Source organism: Falco rusticolus, chromosome 3, assembly GCF_015220075.1.
Source record: "Falco rusticolus isolate bFalRus1 chromosome 3, bFalRus1.pri, whole genome shotgun sequence".
Classification (NCBI taxonomy): Eukaryota; Metazoa; Chordata; class Aves; order Falconiformes; family Falconidae; genus Falco; species Falco rusticolus.
The window spans coordinates 102,117,503-102,133,266 of record NC_051189.1 but is presented as its reverse complement, the minus strand read 5'-3'; the positions used below and the strand labels follow the sequence as shown (position 1 = coordinate 102,133,266).

At 39.9% G+C, this 15,764-nt stretch overlaps 1 protein-coding gene across 1 annotated transcript in view; it reads right to left on the bottom strand.

Moving 5' to 3' along the window:
* The window catches only part of CTDP1 (CTD phosphatase subunit 1), a 111,474-nt gene that overhangs the window by 90,650 nt on the left and 5,060 nt on the right, over nt 1-15,764 (bottom strand). Inside the window, exons 2-3 of the mRNA XM_037379542.1 lie at nt 4,940-5,023; nt 1,414-1,507 (exon numbers count right to left, since the gene is read on the bottom strand). Of these exons, the coding sequence (XP_037235439.1) occupies nt 1,414-1,507; nt 4,940-5,023 (178 nt within the window). The remainder of the gene's footprint in view (nt 1-1,413; nt 1,508-4,939; nt 5,024-15,764) is intronic.

Here is a 15,764-nt window from a genome sequence, read left to right as displayed (position 1 = left end):
TGAAGCTTATCTTAGAAGAAATAAAGTTAGGTTTATTGCCTTTTGTCTATTGTAAACTTGAGAAGTTCTGCTACAAACTGCATAAGAAACGATGCTTCAATGTAACTGTAGTGATGGCATCTTTGTCAGCAATTCTTCTACAGAAAAAAATACTCCCAGTCTACTCCCAGATCTTTGTGATACTAACTCTTAAAAATCGATAAACTCAACACAACAACATCCACATTTAATAAATAAAAACCCACCACATTAAGGCTAAGAATCTTGAGAGGAAATAGCAGTAGCTTTGGGTACACAAAGGCTAAGTTCATCAGTAGGTATGAAAACTCTCGCTGCTGTGTTCAGCAATCTTGATTCAATTACGTACAATATGGCTGACAACACTAGGCTGAGTATAAATCTGAAGCTGCTAACGACAGAAATGATTCTCACTGTCAGTTTAAGATTAAAGAATATATGCCTTCAGACGTAAATAGATTGTGTGGTTCTATGTGGCCACTGATATCAAAGACCTTATACCCAGGAAATCTGAGTTGAAGTTTACTCCTCATGCATATTTACAAACTTCTGAAGTACCACATTAAGCTCTGCATTCAATTTAAACCCCTTCTCATAGCAAGCTGCAGTGTTACCCACAAGACAGCTAAACTTAAAAGCAAAGTTAAGTGGAACATTATGAAGAAGCAGGAGTTGAGTGCAAAGCACCCTTTGAAACACTCCTCTATGGTGGGGACACTTCTAGCCACTTATATCTTCACTTTTCTCCTCATGGTATTCTTTAAAGAATTACAAAAAAAGAGCAAGCAGTAACATAAAAAGGTAAGAAAAGATCAAGTTGGTAAGGAAAATAAATAGAATGTTTACCTTCAAAAGAAACATGCTTTTTCCTCTAAAAGAAACCGCTATATGAACAGGCATATTTTGATAACTTAGCTGAATGTAACATTTGAAAAGTAATTAAATAAATTTAATGTACAGCTAAGTTGCAAACATACTAGCTTTACTATATTTTGTGAGACCAACTTCAAGGTGAAAGGCGAAGCTAGTTTTCAAAGACATTGCAAGCTTTGAACACATTTCAGTTAGTGGAAACTGAACTTTCCACAAACTGCTCATTCTTAGAGACAAAAATCACTGAAGTAGGAAGTTTTCAGGCTGCTGTGACAGAAGCGCCATCTTTTCAGCGGACAGCTCTAAAAGAACACTATGAAAACTGGTAACAATCAATCTGCATTACAATAAACACACAAAATCCCTGGGCTACTGATATTCAACAGCAAATTTCTCTTTGAAAAGGGAAGCCAAACTTTCTGTATGAAATACACACAACATTGAAGAAGCTGCTATAACCAAGCTTCTCAACTGTGGAGCTACAGTGAAAGGTATGAATAAAGAAAGCATGATAGTACTTACCTCAGAGCTGACTTTCAGTTCTGGGACACTGTGAACCATAGACACAGTTGCTGTGGATAATGGCATATTCTGCTTTCCATTCTTGCTTCGTATCCTAATCACACAGGGAACAGAAGCATCAAAAGAGAGAGTAACAGTTTAGTGAAAAGCTGAATGCCAGTATGTAGCATCGAACTAGTCACCACCAAAAAAAACAGGATTAAAAAGAGCTATTTTGACTAATATACTCTGTCAAATTATTGTTAATGCAAGTTACTGAATAAAATGGATAAACAGATCAAAGCAGCTCACCATAAAAACCTTGCAAGAAGCCACTGTAATTATGCTTCCATATTACTATTTCATGAAAAACGATAGTAAGATGAAACTGGCATCCATGTACTGATTTGCCTTAGAAAAGTTATAAACACAGCATAACTACCAAACCATTAAAATTTAAAAACTATTCCTTTCCTTTTTTTGCAACCACAGCATCCAATTATCTACTTTTCTCCAAGACAGACTATGAAATAAATTGAAGCGAAGGACAGGTAAAGTTACTTTTCAGGTACAGCACAGTAACTTATGTGTCACTGCTGCTTCAAGAAAAGCATCCAAAAAGTCCCCATACATGCTTTTCCCTTTGGCACAAACAGAATGAGGGACTACGTGTGTGTGCCTGTATTTATTTTATTTATGTGTACATTATACAGTCTTACTTGTATATATATCTATGTGATACAGATGCATGTATATACAGATATATATTCTGTATGTATTAATATTTATCACCCTTGTATATAAGAGTGCATGCATCTGTATACACACAAGTATGACATTCCCTAAAAACTGACAAACTAACCCCACATTAGCGTCAGTATCACTAGCTTCCAGCTTACACAGATCACTTTGTTGGGAACTGATTCCTAATTTTAAAGACATTATTTATGGTTCACCAACATTAAAAAAATACTGCCATACAAATTTTTTCCTATGTGACACATCCACATCTTTTCACTCTCCCAAGTACCTGTCCTACCAAGGACAAAATTTGGTATCAGACCTACAGCCAGGGTTAAACTTCACCCAGTTTTCACTTCACAACAAGCAAGCTCCCAAGGAAAAAAGTGGTACTGAGCTGTGTTGAGGCAGACACAATCAGAGACAGATATGCTTTTACTGTACCACAGTGTTTGGAAACGCTGACACCCAGAAACGAAAGACAGATTTCACTTGGTCCAAAGTTTACATGCACATTTTAGCATCCTACATCCTTTGCTTCAGAGTTCAGAACACCTCTTACATGTAACGCTGAACAGTATTTAAATAAGCCTTTAAAAAAGATGAACTGTTTTAAGACAACTTGTTGAATCAGCGTAAGAATTGTTGAACAGAAAGGATGCACCATGGACTTAACACCCAACAAGCTGAGGGTAAACTGGCTGTACTCACTTTTCTTTGAGCAAGAAAAGTACTGATGCTTTTGAATTGCCTTCTGATACAGGCTCGGTAGACCTAACACATTCTTCCAGATGTATAAGCCATTTTATACAAAAGGAAGTCATCTGAAGTAGAGGAGTATTAACTGAGAGAACTGAATTCACTGCATACCCTGAATTTATCTAGATTTTTAATGAAATAGCAGCAGTAAAGCAAGACTTAGATGTGACTGTATTCAACCCTCAAAATCAAGTATTCAAGGCAGGCAAAACCCTATTTGCTATTATCCTAACGTTTTGCTGGGTTTGCTGTTTTGCCAAAAAACACTTGTTTACAAAATATTAAGTCAACTTTTCATTAGAAGTTATATCCAACCATTAACTGGGCTACATATTGCAAAACATTTTAAATATTCAATGCGCTGGCTTATGGGATAATGTTCACAAAACAATTCTTAATAGCAGGTATGAATTAAAGTGAAACCGAAGTATTTCCTTTCAAATGAAGTGAGCATGCAATATTTATTTCTAAAATCCAGGCTACTATATAGTCCATTTTGGACAATAGCTGTTGAATTAGTAATATGATATACATAAGAAGCATTCTCTTTACCAACTATATTAGCAATGAGACAGAGCAAAAGAGAAAAACAATCATCTTTTCAATTTGCTTTATTTTTGGCCTAAGGCTTAAATGTCTTTAGTTCCATGGCAGACTATTTCACAAAAAAAATTGAAACCAGTTCTGAAGCCTTAAATTTAAAGCACTGGAGACAAGCTAGCTCCTGTTCAGACACAGTACAAATGAAGCAAGGTCACACGAATGAGACTGATATTACCTCACAGTTACTTACACCTATACAGATAAGACTCTCGGGTTATTAAGTCACTGTTGATGCACCTTAGAACTTTTTACCCTCAGTTACTAGTACATATAAAGCAAAGCAGGATACATTGTGATGAGAATTCGTCTGTATGTAAGCTCTTTACATTTTCTACCTAAGGTAGTAAGTTACCCTACATTTATCTCCACAGAAAGCAAGCATGCACAGTTATTAAGTCATAAATTTGTAACATGAGCTGTAACTCAAGTACCCACATGGCGTCTTATTCACCCATATCCCTTGTTATGAATCCTTGTAATGGCTAGAAGGAAATAGAATTCTAAATAATGTATCTGTGACTATTGTGACATATAAAGAGAAAGAGGGGGCATATTTGAAAATTTCAGGGTGACAAAACAATTGCCTTGTGTAAACAGCAAACGTAAATTAAGACACTTTGCAACAGTGGCACAGATCTTGCCTATTTCCTCTTCACATGTTGGTTTTACCCACAAGGAACACAGATTCCTGCCTACAATTTTTCAGTTAAAAAACACAGGTTATTGAATGATTACACTACTAATAATGTGATCAAGAATTAATATATTCAGACCACTCAACTTTAAGCAACAATTCTGTGAGTCGTTCTCTACAGATTTTTTTTTTTGAAGCAGCAGCAAACGTGAAAGAGTGCTTTGTGCTGAAATTTACCTTTTAGAGGAAACTCCCTCTCAACTTTCCTTATAGGAGCACTCTGAGTAGACCTACTTATGTTAGGCAGTACAAATAATATTCTCCCTCCCTACTAATATCTACAGCTTCGGTCACCCTTATATATACGATTCACAAATACCAAGACTCAGAATGGAGAAGCACAGATGACCTTACAGCAGCATTTCAGTACCTAAAGGGGGCTTGTAAGAAAGCTGGAGAGAGACTTTGTAAAAAGGCATGTAGTGAAAGAACACAGGGCAATGGCTTTAAACTGAAAAAAGGCAGATGTAGATTAGATACAAGGAAGAAATTCTTCACTGTGAGGGCAGTGAAGCACCGGCTGCCCGGAGCAGCTGTGGGTGCCCCATCCCTGGCAGGGCTCAGGACCAGGCTGGGTGGAGCTTTGAGCCACCTGGGCTGGTGGAGGGTGTCCCCATGGCAGGGGGTTGGGATTAGATGATCTTTAAGGTCCCTTCCAAGCCAAACCACTCTACGAAGTGGGAGAAGGCAGAGCTTGGATCCTTAATCACAAACGAAGAGAAGCTGGACAAAAATGCTGAGCATACTTACTGAGTCAGGTCCTGGCCACACTCTGCACACAAGCCTTTCATAACCACAGGATGGCTGCATCCTTCCAGCCTCACCAGGACACCCCTGAAAAAGATGTAGGCGTTCAGTTTACTGCAGGCTGATTTCAGACACTTAGATTAATGACCGCAGATAGGAAGAGTTCAAAGAATCCTTTCTGGTTATGATTTCAGTGTCAGCCCCCTAAGATATATGTTTTTAACCCAAAATGGGGAAAAAGACTCCAAGTTTTTAAATTATTCAATTTCACGCCTTTAGAAGTCACCAAAGCATGTATTCATGTCAGTTTCTAACCTTAGTTTAGCAAAGGCCTTTAGCATATTAACAAAACAAGTGGTGTTTGTCCAGAAACAGTTTATATTCAATTAGATATGATTCTCCATTAATATGATACTGAGCTACACAGTAATGACATTCAAATATGGAAACTTTAGAAGGAGAGAATCATTTTGATTAGAAAAGACTTTTAAGATCATCAAACCCACCTGCAAACCTAACACTGCCCAGGCCACCTAAACCCTGTCCCCAAGCACCACATCCACACGTCTCTGAAACGCCCCCAGTGCGGGTGCCCCCTCCCCGGGCAGCCTGTGCCGGTGCCTGACCACCCCTCCAGGGAAGAAATGTCCCCTCACCCCCACCCTAACCCTGCCCTGGCGCAGCTCGAGGCCGTTCCCTCTGCTCCTGTCGCTCCTTCCCTGGGAGCAGAGACCGACCCCCTGCCCACAGCCCCCTGTCAGGCAGCTGTAGGGAGCCATCAGGGCCCCCCCGAGCCCCCTCCTCTCCAGGCTGCCTCCCCCCTCAGCCTGTGCCCCAGCCCCTTCCCCAGCCCCTGCCCGGCTCTGGACACGCTCCAGCCCCTCAGCGTCCCTCTGGCAGCGAGGGGCCCAGAGCTGAGCCCAGGGCTCCAGGGGCGGCCCTGACAGGGCCCGGCGTGGGGGGATGAATTCCATGATGGTTCCGTTATTATTTATTATTATTTTTTTTGTGTCATGATAGAAACATACATTGCTTCAGTCTTCTCACAAAAATATATTAAATTTTGACCTTAAGCCTTGGATTGCCACAATTTGCAATAAAGACATGCAAAAGGCTAAAACACACCAGAAAGTGGAGCTTGAAATGCAGAGAAGTGTGACCTTTAATATTCCAAACCGCTTAGAAGACAAAATATGTTTTTCAGTTGAATGATCCAAGTGAAGTACTCCTTTAATTAAAATTCAGTTCTCGAAATTCAGGGTCTTGAAAAATCTCATAATTTGTTTTCTCTCAATTACTTCAACATTCACCATAAAAAAAAAGGGGGGGGGAGAATTCTCTTAATACAGTTGAAAGAGCTGATCTTTCAGACTAAGCTTTTTTTTTTTTTAAACTCTAATAAATAGATATAGTTTAGCTACCACAAAATTTCCCCAACTCTGTGACTATGACCTGCAGCATCTCTCTAGTATCGCAGAAAAATAAAAAAAGTCAAGCAGCTAAAAAAACAAAATCCAAGCTCTTTCATGAGTTGGTTGTAGTGTTTTCTCTTTAGGTTCAAGTCTGCATTGCAGTAAGCAGACAGCACCAGGAAGAAAACTGCTTTGCATGCTTACATCTCTCATTCATACTGTTGACTATTAAGCATTTGGGAATTCCAAAAGGAAACCCACTTTCCAAATTACATCTGCAACTGCTCACTTCCAGTGTGTCAGCCATTTCTCAATGATCAGAAAACCAATGATTGCTAACAAAACTGCAGTTAATGCCTGTGCTGAGGGTAAGACAAGCTATTTTTGTGGCCCGTCGCTACTGGCAATCCACTGTTTGATTATTTAGCTGTCCTCTCATCCCCCTGTGTTTGCGTTACTTCATTTGAGCTTCCCTCTGACAGTATGTCTGTCTTGCTGTCTTTTACCTTGGTTCACAGCTAAACTCCTTCTTTTCATGCTACTAACTCACACTAACGACCACGTCAGGACTGCTCATATTCAACCCGTGTTCAGTGTAGGAACCTGAAACTACACAAAACACCTAAGAGGCCACCCCCAACCCTGCCGTGAAACAAGCTACAGCAGTGTGCGTAAGAGTTTACAATGACTGAAGTTTTACCCCAGTTTAATTGGTTTTCAGCAGTTCAGGAGCAAACTTGCATCTTTTGATGCCAGCTTAGAAGCCAAAATATCTTCAGGCATTCTCTGCTTTGCATCCAAGGTAACGTCACATTCCAGGAATGAGACCGGAGGAGCTGGTATACTCCTGGGCTGAAGTATGATTCAAATTCAGGCATACAAGCATTTCCATTCACATACAGGTACACATCAACTAATCCTTTTGATTTTAACAGAGCAGAAATTCTTTCAAGAAAATTATGAGTACTAAATTATTTATCAATACTGTTCCTAAACAGCACCACTACGCCTTATCACATACCAAACAGCACCACTAAGTATCAGTTCTGCCCCTGCACACTTAAATATGACCACAACACTTAATTTTACGATGCTTGCTGGAGATAAGTACATGATACCAAGCCCTCTGCCACACCATTCCCTGTTATGACATTTAACACAAAGAGCAGAGGAAGAACTCCAGCGCACTGGCAAACTTCTGAACACCATATTACCAAGCCGGTCAAGTTTCAAGTACAGCTGTCAGGATTTTAAGCAGACTTCTCCCAGAGGAAAAACCCCAAAACCCCCACATACTACTTAATGCTGCAGAAAGAAGGCCTGAACTCATACTAAGGTTTAAGCAAACTTAGGTATTTTATTCACTTAAAATTTTTGCACATATGCTTTAATTACTAAAAAGGACTATACTATGGAAGAACAAACATGGAACTCAAGCTAGATTACCTTTTTGAGTTTCAGGACTGGAAACACTCCTTTTACTGCTGGAAGTGAGGGACTTTCAAGATATAGTGGCCAAGATCCAAGACAATTATCAGATAAGAGCAAGCTGAATCAAAGTGTGCATGTCTATTTTTAAATGGCTACACATACCAAATAGGGGTTCTGGTTTCTGCTTGTTCTCTTCTCTGGGTCATGAGTAAAACCCACTTGAACAGAGCCACTCCCTACTCCATTTCTGGAGAGAAGAAACAGATTTCCCCCCACCCAAATCTTAAGAATTACAATATATTCTACTGCTGGCAGCATTAACAGCATCCTCCTCTTTCTCCCAAAACTTCTCCAGGACCCACTTGGTGATAAGCAGAGCTCATCAGCTACTTAAAACAATAACGTTCCAAGGAAAACTGCCACAAAACATGCAAAATGTTTTTTTCAGTTTTACAGTCACAACTATGCAAGTGAGTCAGGAACTAAGGATGAGCTGCTGGGCTGTGAAAGGCACACATTTTTTGGGAGGAGGCTGTGAAGGGTGTAGATCATTCCAACATGCACCCTGAGAGCCAAAGGGCTGCAACAGGACAGCGAACTGCTCACACAGTTTCTTTTAAGTATCAAAATACAATGGGATTTAAGTGAAATTTGAACAAGTAAATAAAGAAACCCACTCCAGGATCTTACTCACATTCTTTCCAGATGTGCTTTTAATAAGAAACAGAGATACTAGGTGTGCCATTATAGCAAAATTTTGTTTTTGTTGCAATAGTCATGGACAGGGACATTAACTAACAGCCTCAGGATGCTGATGACCATAAGCCTATCACTGTTCTCCCAGTGCTTCCATACTTACATATTTTGACTGTTTCTAAACCAAAGTCTTTTAGCAATATCTGCTTTCAATCAGCAGCATGGGAAAGGAAAAAAAAAAAAAAAAAAAAAGGAAAGCTTTCATGAAACCCAACACAAGCATTTTGCTTTAATTAACAGAGGAAGTCAATGCCTTTGCCAATTCTAATGCCTGGTCATTAGTGCTGACTCCAAATGTAAGAATTTTGTATCAAGCACAACCATGGCTGTGGTTCCCAGTAGGTTAACTACAGCAGGAAAGCCAGCATGTAAAGTTCTTATAGCTACGCTACAGTTTGCAACTCCTCAGTTGTAGCAACCTGTTAACTGGTTCACTTCAGTGAACCCATCACAAACAAAAGAGCAATCCCCTAAAGTTTTTATTATTTTTTAAATCTGGGGTTTTTTCAGCATGATCTAACACTTTCAGCAGCAAAGAATGACGGTAGCAAGTGCAAGAGTTATAGAAGGACAGGAGCAAGAACTTCTTGAGCTGACTTATGGAGGAGAACACCTACCTGCAGCTGGGGGATCAGCCAGCTGCAGCACACGAATACAATGGCCATCAGATCACTTCACTGAAGAAAACTACAGAGCTGTACCTTAAAGGTACCCAGTTATCTCTGTTATTCAGAACTAGTCTAACTAGCACGCTAGCTGTGGCCTTCTGATATAGCTTGGCTCCACTTCCAGAAGCAACTGCTCCAGTAGCTTGCTGCCAAAGAAGGGCAATGGCTTACCTTCTTTTCCCCCCACCCTGTCTCCTCTGAAAGCCCACCCCTTCCTTTGGCACTTCCAGAAAGGACTATTTCAGTCTCCCAAGGTAGAAGGACTAACCAGGCTTTTTGCTCGATTTAAAGTCTCAGAGCAGCTGATAGAGGAGTCCAGCAAGGATGACTGATGCGAAAAGATCAGTGGTGCAAACGTTTTTACAAACAGTGCCAAGACTGGGGAAGGGCAGAGGCACTTTCAACAACTCCCATTTTCTCCCCACACTAACGAGGCCACTTTGCCAGCATTTATTTCACTGATCTGTTCAAGACTAGCTTGAACATCTCTGTGCCATGGAGATGTAAGTTTTATTTATTAACAAAGTCTTTCAAGAAACCATGCACTGGCATAGAAAATATAGCAGTTTTTCAAAGGTGAGAATGGGAAAACAGACAAAATTTGTAAGACAAAGCTACTGCCCTGCACTTGCTTGTATCTCACAAGTATCTCTCAAAAGCCAAGAGACTGCTGGGTGTCCTCAGATTAGTTTGGGATAAACAAAGATGTCAAATACCACAAAGTCACATACCCCAAGCCGTCATCCTTAAAGCCACTGTTCTCAATCTGATGCCATATGCCCTTGCAATTAGCATTAAAAGATGTAAACCCATACAAATGCAGCAAAATGCAATTCTGGTGTACAGGTGAACAAAAGCCCCCAGGCAGCTTTTGCAGCATGCTTGAGGGGGTGTAAATGGCAAATTGTCAAGGGGCAAAAATAACAACTAAACACATCTCAGATCAATGATTACTAATACCAATTATTACTGGATCAACCAACTGATCTAGAACAAATAAGAGTACACAATCTTTTAGCTGTCGTAAGACTAGAACGGCAGACAGATGAAGTATGATTCAACTTAAAGCCTGCTTCTACAGTTTAATTTACATAAATTTGTGAAACAGTGGTATTTTTGTTAGCTTATACCAGAACATTTTGTGGTATGTGGCTGCAGCATTTAGAACCACCACAAAGAGCCTTCAAGTGCAATTTACACCAAACTACACCCTCTGTTACATAGGATTCCAGTTCTGTAGCAAGGATTTTTCAAAGCCTTAATTGCCTTGAAGTCACCATGTAACAGTTTAGATATTTAACCCATTGTATTGATTTATTGAATTAACCCTCATCAATATCTGTAAAGAAGCAAAGAGAGTCCTTGAACATTTGATTAAAAATACCAAGAATGACAAGTACATGTGGCCCTTGCTGCTATGGGCAACACACGGCCTGCAGTCTCCTCCAGATGTTGCAAGAGACTTGTCTCATCAGTTCTCTACAGAATTCATTTGATTTACACTCCAGAACAAGCAAGCAGAGAAGGCTGTATTTCAAAAATGCATAAGCCCCAAAGGCCTCACCCAACCAAGGAGCCATTTTGATAAACCCCCCCAAAACAAACAAAAAACTCCCCAAACCCATGCCCTATCCTAGCATGATGCAAACATCAGGATAAAGACACCTTTCTAATTACAGTAACTATATAATAACAGCTGCTGCAAGTGAAAGCTTAGGTTCACACTTCAAGGCATCATCTCAGCTCTCCAAAGCTAATGGGGAAATCATGGGCCTCAAGATTTTTTATGTGGTTTTTTTTTCTTTTTCTATTAAGCACAAACTATTCACCATTATGAGTTAAGGTGTGTGTGAACTTTAAAACATCTTAGAACAGAAAAGCTGAAAAGTCATTTTCTTCTACTTTTCAGACAAGTCATCTGTTCAGGTTTAGATGTAGGTCATGAATGCCATGAGAAACTCAGGCCCAGAGTTTCTGGATTTTATTTATAACCCAAAAGATGCCTTAAGCATGAAGTCTATTTCCATGATTTGCAAGCCTTAAGGAAGTATTTCCGTTTATCTCTGGAGAAGAGTTGGCATTACAAGGAAGGAGGTAACCCTCTCTAACCTTCCATGCACACATCTATGGGCAGAGCTTCTTACACGTTTCAAAAAGCCATGTCAGAAGTTAACAACATACAATAACAAGGTTCAAATGCAGCAAATTAGTTTGCCCTGCCCCTTACACAAAGTCTAGCGAATCTTTCAAAGATGAATTAAAAATGTTCAAGATTAAAAAAACCCAACAAACAGAGATAACAAACTAAAATCTTATTTGGGAGAACTCAAACCTTTTTTTTAAAGGTAGGAATATAGTTCTCCATACTTGTACATAAAAAAACCCTCAAAACAATGAAGTTCATACAGAATGAATTCAAGAGTACAGAGTTAAGAGTTCATGTCTTTCTAACTTGTTTCTTCAGTATTAAGCAGTACTTTTAACAGTAAAGAGAAGAAAATAGGCTGTCGCATCCCAATAATCCACTGAAGCAGCAAACTGTTCCGCAGTCCGTGCCCCCATAGTTATTGTCGACTAGTGACATTACTATTTTATGCATTTGCATTTCCACTGCCACCTCTCTCTGATTGCAAAGTTAGCAGTCACACAGCACTTCCCAAATACTTGCAGCACAACTCTGGTTGAGAGCTGAGGAACTGCATCCAACAGCACAGGGCCATAGAGACTGGAAAATTACTTCTGTGTTTACACACAGATTACATATTCTTAACTGAAGAGACAACTACCAGTTGATGCAGTAACAGTAAAATCAAAGTAAACTCGCATCCTTTGACTCCCTGACTACACTTAACATAAGTACTTTACACCAAAGGTAGAAACGTTATTGGAAAAGCCCCATGGGACTTCAAACTGCTGACAGCATCTAAGAGGTATTTGCAATTTCTACACATAAACATCACAGCAATAGTCTTAATTAATGTCAGTTACAGCTGGAAACATAACACATATCATAGCCAGCTTCCTTCTACCACATAACACATCTTAGAAAAGTAAGAATTATGCAGGGTATAAAAGATGTTCTGAAATAGTTAAAACATAGTAGCTTTAAGAACACATCCAAATCTAAAACCAATGAACTGTGACTGTAGTTTTAATATGAATATCCAGGATTTTCACTGTTAGACTAAAGAAGGGATTTCATCTTTTATGATTTCCCCTCTCAGCATTTCATAAATCCACTGCCATCAGCACCTGCTTGTATAAGAATCACAGAGCAAAAGCAATAAATGCTAAGGTTTTTGGGTTTGTTTTTGTTTTGTTTGTTTGTGGGGTTTTTTTGGTTTTTTTTGTTTGTTTGTTTTTTTAACAAAAGGGAAACTACTTCACTCACAGGAAAAGCTGTCAAGGGAAGAATGAGGCATGGTACAGCTCCTAAGAAAACCTACCTGCAGCTTTCAAAGGAAACATTTCTACAAAGTTTCCATTATCCCAGTATCCATTTTCTAAACCACTGAAGTGCAGCTTTTTAGCACACACACTTCAAGACAAGCTCACTGGTTCAGCAACATCCGACAGCAGGATCAAAAATCAGAGTCATCCAAGTGGCATATATAGATATATATACACATCTATATTATAAACACTGCCTACTTCACTGGCATTTGTGACTGTACATTCTTCTAACTGACAGAAGAGTAATTAACCTAGAACTGCAGTCTTCTCAAGCCACACTTCAACTTTCACATCAGTTAAGGAACAGTATACACAGCTAAACTGCCTCAAGACCAGGTGACAGCAGTCCTGGACTAATCCCACCTCTGACTCCTTTCTGTTCCGTTTAGGTGTATACCTTCTCAGATCCCTCACCTCTCCAGGGAAAGGCAAACAATTTCCCCTTATCTCAGACCAACTTACCACTGCACTCCCACCCCCAGCCAAGATCACCTGTGATTACCTGAACAGATCTGGTTTGCCTTCTGCACCTGCAGGCACACTTCTAGAGCAGCAGCTACAGATGAACGCCAACACGGCCTGGACACCAAAGCAGAGAAAGATGACCGAGGAAGAGACAGTCTGACACACACACAGCCTGCAGCAAAGCTATATATACGTGGGTTTTGCTGCTTCATAACAAATCTGGGAGAGCCTTGTGATGTACGGGCATTACACTTTCTCCAAACATTTTATCACCATCTTCTTAGAACAAGACAGTTAAGCAATCATGGTCCCTCTGTCTATTACTTCCAAACAACAAATAAAATGTGAAGCAGCTTACTGTAGGATGCAGAATCCTCAAATGTAACAGCTTCCTCCTCTCCTTTTCCTTTATTGATACTGTGACAAACTTACTGTGACACTACCCTCTGCATAGGTTTTCCTCTGGGACTTGCTGTTAAGCCAAATGAACACAGTTATATAGGAAAATTTAATAACTCTTAACATCCTTAAAAGCAATTATGAACAACACTGCACAAGTTATGCAGCAGCATTTAGATCAAGGAGCAGCAGCTCCACATTTGGCAAGAGCCACGTGACATTGCACGCCTGTCAGGACATCCAGCAGCATCACACGAGCCCAGAATCCCAACACACACTCTGAAACTAGAGTGCAACAGTTTAGAAGGCCACTCAGCACATAAAGGGGAGGTATTATAAGTAGCTGCGAAGTTACTTGGAAAGTTAGTTAAGTTCCCTTCTTGTTGAGCGATGCCTTCCTCAGTTAGAACTGCCCATTCAACCTCTCCCCTGTGAATGGGGATTCACACAGTTCACCCAGCCTGCACCGAGACCTTTTGCCTTACACCCCAGCTGAATACTGCCAAGTTTTGGATGCAATTTTTAAACTAGGAAGAACTACAATGCACACAAATCAGCATTATTCAGTTCTACTCTAAATGTCTAAATCACTGCCTATCCATACACTATGTCCTATATTTTTCTCAAAAAAAATTGTAGGAAAGTGTTGGGGTTTTTTTTAAGATTATTAGTGAAATAGTGGCCTGGCAATATCCCATTATCCCATCCTCTCTTTAAAAAAGGGCATACTACAAAAAAATTGATGTGTTGATAAGAAGTAATCTACATGGTATACTGCCACCTTTTCCATAGGAACACACAACAGAAAGAAGTCCTTCTGGATCTAGATGGTTCTCTGAATGATACCTTGTATAAATCATCCAGCATCAGCCCGGTCACCCTAAATCTAAATCCTTCAGTCCCATCAGAAAAAACTTTGCTCTTTGTTTTGGAAACAGGTTTTGTATTTGCTTTCCCCAGCGCCTCTGCGCCACGCCACACCCACCCACCCCACACACCCCCCTTCCTTTTTTTCAACAGAACCAGCACTTCAGAAAACATCAGAAAAGATACAGTGAGCTCTCAGAAATGACATGTGTTTGTCACTCTGGCTAATTCCTTTTCATCAACAGGCTAGTCTGAGGCCAATTGAAAGAGTTTTTACTGACTGGAAACAATGATTCACCCTTCCAGACAAGCAGCACCTCTTCATTAGAAGTACGGATATAGATGCTGAAGGAAAACATGCAGTTGTTGAGCACTGTTGTGACATTCTACAAAACACAGTGAGAAATTCTCACCCCAGTTTCACAGTGCACATTACATATGGCAGCTCTTTCTTGTCCACAACAAAGGAGGGGGAACCTTTCCATCGTCCAAAGTCTTTTGAAGATGGTAAGTCTCTCCTTTTAGCAACAGTATCTATCCTCCTCCTATAGCCCCAGGGTGAGATTTCCTATTGCGTAGGTCTGGGTTCAGCAAAACAAAACCTAGACAAAATGTATAGTCAAAATCCTTGAACCATAAACAGTAATGCAATACTACCTGCCTTCCAGGAAGTCATTTTATGCTCCCCTGTATACTTTAAAAGGCAACTGCTGCACATTCAACTATTCACATGCGCTAGAAGACCTTAGATTAATTACTTTTGCCTATACAAAACAGATATTTGTAAGAATATTTTCTAAGTGACAACTTGCAATGAATTGTCCATTATAATTCTTAAAAAGAGATCCCAAAATATTCATCACCATTACCCCATATTCATTCGTATTCAGTGAGTTCAAATGTTCAGTCATCAGATTACCTAAGGGGAGTCTTCCACTGGGTAAGACTGACTTTGAAAATCCAAACAGCTCGGACCCCTACCAGGGCCAGCCCTTAAGTTAACACCAAACATGCAGTCAGCAAACCAGACAGTTCCACACAGGGATGCAAGCTGTACTACTAAGATTTCTCAAAGGAAAACACAGTCTTAGGTCAAGATAGAAACTCCTAAGACAATTCAAAGCAAGTGTCTTATCTGTCTCTTCCTTCTTCAAACCCTTCAAATCCCTTCCAGTTCTAGGGCTAGGTATTGCGCAGCACAAAATTTAAAGGTCTCATTACAGTCCTCCAGTCAGAATTTCTGCCCATACATCTTCTCTTCAGAAGACTATCTGTTTTACAATTAAGGAAAACCACGTGGCAGTTTCAGAGAAGAAATAACATGCACACTTGCCTTTGAAAAAGACTGTGGTTTTCTAAACAACTCTAGTATTGACA